This window comes from Asparagus officinalis, chromosome 4, assembly GCF_001876935.1.
Source record: "Asparagus officinalis chromosome 4, Aspof.V1, whole genome shotgun sequence".
NCBI lineage: Eukaryota > Viridiplantae > Streptophyta > Magnoliopsida > Asparagales > Asparagaceae > Asparagus > Asparagus officinalis.
Genome location: NC_033797.1, coordinates 55,317,454 through 55,326,200, shown reverse-complemented (window position 1 = coordinate 55,326,200; position 8,747 = coordinate 55,317,454). Strand labels below are relative to the sequence as shown.

General features: G+C 40.2%; 1 protein-coding gene across 1 annotated transcript in view; it reads right to left on the bottom strand.

The window, feature by feature from the left end:
* The window catches only part of LOC109838741 (aspartic proteinase CDR1-like), a 21,481-nt gene extending 13,936 nt beyond the window's left edge, over positions 1-7,545 (bottom strand). The window contains exons 1-8 of the mRNA XM_020407164.1: positions 7,262-7,545; positions 7,061-7,181; positions 3,669-4,096; positions 3,407-3,563; positions 1,731-1,810; positions 1,532-1,628; positions 1,365-1,437; positions 941-1,147 (exon numbers count right to left, since the gene is read on the bottom strand). Coding sequence (XP_020262753.1) covers positions 941-1,147; positions 1,365-1,437; positions 1,532-1,628; positions 1,731-1,810; positions 3,407-3,563; positions 3,669-4,096; positions 7,061-7,181; positions 7,262-7,545 — 1,447 coding nt within the window. The remainder of the gene's footprint in view (positions 1-940; positions 1,148-1,364; positions 1,438-1,531; positions 1,629-1,730; positions 1,811-3,406; positions 3,564-3,668; positions 4,097-7,060; positions 7,182-7,261) is intronic.

Sequence of the window (8,747 nt, the reverse complement as noted above, 5' to 3'; positions counted from 1 at the left end):
CAGCTTAAGCAAGCACCTTAACTCTGATCCCTCATGGGTTTGCATTTGTCAGACCAAGAAACGGCGATTAGTCCACTCTTCAGGTATCATAGTGTTTAATTTCATCAACGAAGACTTAAAACATGTACACTCTTCTCCATTGTATTTTTTTCTATCACGTCAAATATACCAACGACATACTCGTTTCTATCTTCTATAATCCACCACTTTTCTTTATGGGTTAGGAAAGAGTAATAGTAAATCCCATCTAATTTCCCCCACTAGTCTATTTTTAGAATAAAGGAAAGAGTTGGTTGGTCATTTATCTATCTTGGAAGAGCAAGGGAAAGATTTTCTTACGCATTTATCTCAACATGCAGGTTAAGGATATGCAATTTATACTTCTTGTATAAATTAAATGAATACTAAAACAATTAGAGTACAGTATGCTAGGAGTGAGAGATCTATGTTACCCTTGATATAAGTCATGGATTGTGGATGAGTGTTATGGGGCACTTTGACTTAAGATCACTTAACATAATTTAGAGCTTCCATTTAGGGAAAAAAATCATAGTACCTTTTTCAGTTCTTTTTTTATGCCTTAACCATTTAGCCTATGAGGTAACGAAAATTTTATTTGTTAAGAGTTGGGTAGTATTAATTTCTAATTACCTGCTAGGGTAACGGTAAGGGGACCTATCCTAATGTTATCCTACACATGGCCACACCTTCTAGGGACCGTAGCATGAAAGTAGAAAACAACAAGAATATTATAATCACAAGAGCAACCACTTTTTTTTTGCCTCTCTTTTTTTGGTCAAGGGTTTTGATTTTGTGTGTGTGGGTGGGATGGGGAGGGGGGGAGGTGAAGTAAGTGCTATGACTTAAGAGAAAACTCTAGGAAGCTTAAATAACCAAAATGTACAAATTACTAGTTCATATGTGCATATTAGTACCACACCTGGTCGAATATAACTTGACAATTCTGTGGGAGCTGGTGCTGGTGACAGCCCTGTCATGGCTTCCCTGTTATAAGAACTAGAGGGAGCTGGTGATGGAGCTCCATTGATCTGCAGTGTTTCCCATAATTTAGAACAATTGGTTTTCCAAAACCCAATTCTTTCCTTGCTACGATCATAAGTTACAAGGGTATTACGGACAACAATTCCTAACAAGCAAAAAAATTACGTTAATCAGTTGAATGGGAGAAAGAAATGGATATCCTTTGAACATAACAAAGACCACTGAATTGATAGAACCAGCACCAGATGAAAAATGAAAGTTTACAACGGACACTGATATCATCTTGCCATCAGACTTAGATGATTGAAATTTGACTGGCAGACAAGTATCAATAGTAAGTAAACCATCTAAACATGAGATACCTCCTAAGAGTGTTGTTGGATCTTTTCCATTCTGGAAGACTCCAAGGCAATAAGCATCGTGGACCTTAGAATGCTTCATTGTCAACATGAACAAAAAGAGAATAACTGTTAGCAATAGAAATAATTGTTGTAAGCCACTCAGGTCTACTATAATTAGTCATCATTACCCGGAACAAGTAATTTTCAGGAGATAATGACAGTTTTTGTTCATTGCCAAAAACCATAGCAACCTCAGGGAAGATATTTGAGAGTTCAGTTACATCCCTGCGCATATTCATAAGATTGTTAGATAGGTTCCACCAGATAGCAAAACTATTAGTCAGTCAAAGACAATAATTCTTGTTCCTGTGGCGCATAGAACATTACCTTGCCACACCAGAAAAACAGATATCATTGTAGTTTGGATCTGGACCGGGGATTTGTTTGAGATGTAGGCTCCTTACAATCTACAAGATGCAAAGCATGAAAAAGAGATTATTTGGTAAGATAATTGTCCAGGTACCTGATGGAATGAACATATAGAACTGCAAAGCAAAGACTAACAGTATTAACTTCATAGTGCATATTAACATGGATCCAGTTAGAAATATAAAATTATGAACAACATGTTTTCTTATTCCATAGCCTATAGATTTAAAATATATACCACTTTCTTTTTATTCCATATAGCCTATAGAATTAAAATATACCACTTTCTTGATCTCAACTGAAAGGTTAAAAAATCTGCAAAAAAAATAGGGTGCACAACCGACTCAAGCAGTACTATCTATAATTGTAATGTTGAATAAAATTTAACAAGACGGTAAAGGAACAACAAAGAGGATATGGATTTGTCACTTTTGTTAAAATTTTATCAATTTTCCAGGGGAAGGAAGAGAACAAAGATCAATAAGGTTTCCATTGGCATAGGAAAATGCAATATATGGAAACAACACCAATATTATTAGTTCACATAGAGAAATATTGGGTGAATAAAACATTTACATTGCATTAAATGGTAAATATTTACCATTTGGTGATATACGCTGTCAAACTAGCATATAAGTATAACAAGAATTTATGCGGGTCAAATGACACTCTACAACAAAAGCATGAAGGCAAAGCTCCTTCTCATGTCAAAGGCATGTATGGAAAGCTAAGGGTGCAAATGTTGGATTCAGAAGGAAAAAAAGTACTTGCTAAAAAGATGATAGTATCATGAATTTTAAGCAATAGAAGATAGTTAGATTATCAAGATTACATTCATGGCTAATCAGTAAATGCGTTCATGGTAAGGCAGATACAGCAACCAACTTGGATGAGACTTTATCATGCAGAAGATCAAGGATCAGGCATAAAGCGCACCCTAGCGTATGTGCATATGTGCACATTGCATCAGTAATGAACAACCAAAATAATGCTAATCCTCAACATTACATGGAGACTCAACGGTATACATCAGACTATTCCACTAGCTTGATTTTCTCTCATATAGAAGAACACTAGCAAGGCAACCAAGCTCCACTGTTAGAGAATAATTCATTGTGAAGAGACAGTAAAAAAGAGCAAGCCTGCACTCATTAAAGGAAAACAGGAAACATTTAAGGGAAATGTGTAGGTATTTTAAGGGAAATGTGTAGGTATGTATGGGTGGGGATTGGAGTGGAACTCTGGAAGAGCCATAAAACACAGTTAGCTGGTGAACAAGAGCAAGTCAGAGAAAAAACCTTGATGACATCTAAATTGCATCAATTGGACACACTGCATAACTAATAGGGGGGACATTTAAAGGAGGGGAAAATGGAAGGGATGGAGGAGGAGGGGGCCTGTTGGGGTTGTGTCAAGAACTCACCATCCTGATATTCTTCATGACCTTAAATAGTTTTACCTCAGTGAATGCAGATGTGACTAAAGAGAGAGATAACTTGCTTATATATCAAAGACCCAGATGATATCTTAAGACGGTAGCACAAGTATTGGGTAAGCAATTTTAAACCTCCTGCAATTCATCCCAGTCAAATAATAATAATAATAATTCAAAATCAGAGGGTAATGAATCATACAGCATCTTTGAATGCTTGAAATGCTTCTTCAGGTAAATATGCATACGTAGTGCCACTATCCAAGACGGTCCCATGCTTACTATCAAAAACCTTTGGCTTCAACCGCAATGGCTTCCCAGAAACGTGTATTTCCTTCAGCTCAATATTATAATATGGGCTGTTGCCATGCCCAGACTAGAGTAAATGTGTGAGATGCAAAAAAACGCATTCAGAAACAACGATGCATAAATTTGATTATTCCAATATCGATGACCATTCATACCTGCGGACGGGATCAGACCGTGAAAAGACCATTTCAGTAGGAGGAGGCAGTTCGCCAAGAACCATAGCGCCCCCACCTACATCCATACCACCATAACATAATGAAAAGGTATCACTGATCACTTCTTTCTCCACAAGTTGATCCACGATACTGAGAGGTCCACGACCAAGCCCCATTATCCCATCAGCATGTTGACTGAATAGATCACCAGTCTCAGAATTTTCACAACCAAAAACAGCATGCTGAGGCACAAGTGCACTTTGACTGCCAAACGACACAATGTCCTTGCCAAGAACACCACTACTGGAGCTCATCTCAGCATATTGTCTTTCATAAGTACACTGTGAATTGTCAACATCGCAAGTACAATCTATATTGCATTTTACAGGTTGATAGGTGCTTGACAAATCAGGTTGAAATCTTGGGTCCTATACATAAAACCAATTAAACTGCAAATAAGGAAAGGTTACACTTCATACAGGCCTAAATATGAAAACTTTAAAATAATAACAATTCATAAACAAGATGTAAATACTACAGTAGACAATACAGCATAGACCACAGCTAGAGAAGTAGCAATTTCAGAATAGGGAAATTTTAGCAAAGCACGTATATGAATAGAGTATATTCCATTTTCCCTCGTATTGTTGAGAAAGTACTTTTGTGTATTTTCTGTATCAAACAAGAATATTCTTTGCTCTGTTTTTCCCATGCCCAGTCTTCTAACTGCCTTCTGAAGTATATGTGGAGTATATGTCATGGCAATAGCAAAAATTTTATATTTGAATTCTCAAATAACTACTCAACCATTCGTTTATGAATTATTATAAATATGAACTCGCTACTTCTTCATGAACCCTCCATACAATTGAGAACATGCAATGAAATAAAACTATTTTTTGCCAGCTTGTTCCTTAAGGCCCCGTTTGGCAAAGGGTTAATGAAGAGGGGTTAAAGAGAAGGATTAATGTACTTAGCCCATTTGATAATCCGAATGACTAAATTATTAACCCGTTAAATAAGTTTTATTTTAGCCCTTATGATCAGTTTTAGTGTTTGGGAATAACAATGATTTTGACTATTTTCTTTATAATTAGAAGGGTTAACTCTTATTCCATCTAAATAGGAGTATTAGTAAACCCCTCATTTTGAGGGGTTAACTCATTTTAACCCCTCTAGAGGGGTTAACTTAACCCTTCTATATTTTTTATGTTTGGCAAATTATGGAGGGTCACTGTTGTAAAAAGCGGAAAAAAGTGCCGCTATCGCGGCGCCAATAGCGGAAGCGGGGGGTGAGCGCTACGCGTTAGTCATTTGCGGCAAGCTTAGGCGGTAAAAACCGCTTTTTTGTCGAATTGCGCGTAATAGCGCGTTTTAGCGCTTATAAAAGCGTTTTTAAGCGCTAACCGCTAAACCCCCATCTGCTTTTAAGCACCGAACCCGACCCGAACCTGACCCGCATACCCACTATACTTAAACCCTTCCCCTCAGTTTCCCCAACCCGATTTGTGCCCTAGCGCCTGCTCCCGACTGCTGCTTCTTAACTCACCGCCGCACGACTGGTCTCCAGCCGACGACAACCCCCAGCGACGGCCACTTCCAGGCCGCACGACCACCGCCAGCGAGCGCACGAACTTCAGCGACGACGGTCCAACGCTCTCTCCCGCCTCCCGACTGCTGCTCCTTAAACTCGCACCGCCGGACACTGATTCCAGCGACGACTGACTGCCAGAGACGCACCACCCCCAGCGACAACAACTTTCACGACGACGATCAAGCTCTCTCGTAATCTCTCAACGAAGCTTAGCCGCCTCTCACGTAATGTCTCCCGAACCCCTTCAACGAAGCCCTAGCTGCCTCCTCCTCCACCACCTCCATGCTCCTCCTCCTCCTCCTCCAAGCTCCGACGACAACATCCTCCTCCTCCTCCAGCTCCGACCGAACTCCTCCATGCTCCTCCTCCTCCTCCTCCTCTAGCTCCGACCGAACTCTTCCTCCTCCTCCTCCACCTCCATGCTCCTCCTCGTCCAAGCTCCTCCTCCTCCTCCTCCTCCAAGCTCCGACGACAACATCATCATCCTCCTCCAGCTCCGACCGAACTCCTCCAGGCTCCGACTGACAGACTTCCAGGCTCCCAGGCTCCGACGACCGACAGACTTCCAGGCTCCGACGACAACATCTCCATCTCTGTTGGCAGCGGCTTCGTCTGCAACAGAGAAACAGGTAATCGACTACCCTTAACTAATTAAGATGTTGTATTTCTTGAATTTCTTCATAGTTCATTCATATTTCATACAACAAGCTTATCAATTATGCATTTATAGAAATTTTAGATTTTTATAGATTTTTCTTATTATTTAGAATATTTAAACATATTTATATTTGACCGCTATTTGACCGTGCGCTATTTGCCGCTATTTTTCCGCAATAGCCCGCAATAGCCTAAGCGGTACCTCGCCGCGACGCGACGCGATCCGCTATCAACAACCTTATGGAGGGTTAACTCACTTTAACCCTTATATAGATTTGTTGTGTTTGGCAGGTTAAAAAGGGGTTAAGTCTCCTTAACCCCTCACTTAACCCTTTGCCAAACGGTAAGAGACTTGTGAAGGGCTCATGTCCTAATTCCTTTCATCCGTGGTCCCGATTGACAAAAGAAAAACCTAATTTATGCAACTTAGAGCTAGATGGCCTTCAAATCACTTCATTAAACACTTATTTAAATGTTCTTCCAACTTGATGGGGCATCTTCCATGAATTTATGTTTGGAAAACCAAATTTTTTTCTCAAGCCTAAGCCTAGATCTTTCGGAACAAAATGACTTGCAAAGTTCCAAACTGTTTCTTTCCTTCTATACTGCCACTAAAAGATAAAATGAGGCTCCCAAGGACATCGAAGACATGCATGCGTCTTGAGTTAGCAAATTGGTGGAGTTCCCTAATGGGAACAGATTTATGGCTTAGGAAATGTTGGATTGATTAGAGCATCAGAGTGGTAGATATGATAAAGTTTTCAACAAGTCTCTTTCTTCTACTATGATAAGAGAAGTCAAACTCATCACGAGCAACTTCAATGTTCAAACTCCAACGAATTTGGACTGAAAGTATCTCTGCCACAAATGAACAACCCAATTCTCCTATTCAAGCATGCGGGTTGTTGCCGAGTGAAAAGGGGTTAAGGTAAACTGAGAACGCAATTATTCTCCGAGTTTATTAGCAAAAGAGATAAAGAAAAGGATGCTATGCTCCACGAAGATTTCAAATTTTTTGCCACAAACTTAAAGTATCAACTTAGTTTCAGCTTTTTTGTTTTTAAGGGGAAACAGATTTTATTTTACCAAAAAAAAAGCGAATCTTTTTGTTCCAAATAGAGAGTTACAGTCACCGACTTACTTGATGATTACCGCACTGCACGCAAGAAGAACACGGAACATAGGTCACCGTACTCCCCGAATCCACAATCAAAGCAAATTCTTGAGGCGGTGTCCCGATCCAAAGCCTAGTAGTATAATACCTAGAAATCAAAACGAATCCAATTACTAACAGAAATCAGATCCAGAGAAAGGGCGGAATCAAAGAAAGCGGTGAGCTTACCCGTTAGTAAGAAGATCATCGTGAAGTCTCATCCGAGCGCTGGCGGTCCGGTTCTCCGCCTTCTGAAAGCTGGCGGCGGAGAACTGGCGGCGTCGCCGGCGGTCGCTGGGAGTGGCGGGTAGGTGCAGAGCAAGGGCGGGAGCACCATCGGTGACGGACGCGGCAGAGAGTGTGGGGCCGCGACGGAACCCGGGTGGGATCCCGTGACCGGCACTGGCGATGAGGAAGAGGAGGAGGAGGAGGGAGGCGGAGGTGAGCGGATCGCGGGAGCGCGCTTGCGCCATGATGGTGTGAGAATTGGGATCTTTTTGTCGGATTCTTTTGGTGTGCGGAGAAAGCGAGCATATATTTAGTGGGTGCGATAATGGGCCCGGTGGAGGCGAGGCCCGTTCACCTTCAGGCACAAGCGAAAACGTGCAACCACTTCCCAAATTGAGGGGAATTTATTTTAAAATAATTGATAAAGTAAATGAATACGGGGTTACCCGCCTTTGAGTGATCCGGAAGCCTGATACGGCTCCAGATTTGTTTCGATACTTAAAAAAATAATGTTTGGGATACGATTGAAACGTGCAACCGTAATTAGCTTTCTTAAATCCGCGCTCTCCGAAGGGGGGAAAATAGCTTAAATTTTTATCTTCTTCATTCGATTGAAATAACTCGTTTTATCTTCTTCATCGGATTGAAGTAACTCATTGCTGGGTTTAGGGGCTGTTTGGTTGGTATTTTTTTGCCCTTGTTTCCCTGTCAAAACTGATAAAAATTATCTGTTTTAACAGTTTTACTTGCAAAAACGTCTCAAAATGAGCGTTTTTGCAAGTAAAGCAAACTGACAACCTTTGTCAGTTTTGACAGGGAAACCTAAACAAAAAAAGCCAACCAAACAGCCTCTTAGTCGCCATCTTATCTTTTTTTTTTTTGTACATGTCATCGCTAAACTCCAAACTTTGCTAGTAAAGATTACGGCTAAAAATCAATTGTATTTGCAGAAATCTCACAAGCCCCTTGAGTTACGCACCATTGTTATAATTATCTCCTCCGGCGAGCTGCATAAAATCCTTGAGTGTCAATGGAGACATGATGGACACGTACGAGTTCCCCCAACGCGCACATAAATTCGAGATTGTTGTCCAACTAAATTGGATGCTTAGCCATTATTTTTGTTTCTTATTTTCACTTTTTCTTTCTCTTGGAACCCTATAAATCGCATGGGATTGTCTTCCACTTCTAACTGAAATAGACTACCTACAAATTTAGTAATCAGAATACTACGACTTTGCAATTTAACTGTAGCTTCATTGCAATCTCCGGTTCTTTGAAATAATTGTGAATTTTTGAGTCTGCGAGCCATGTGGAAGAATATAACATTGAAAGTACAAGTTTACCCATTAAAATTAAAGTTAAATGAAAATTTTAAAAAAACCTCTTTTCTTAGAAGTATTGTTTATTTTGTTTTGTGGTCATTGATTTTTTTTTTTAACACAAT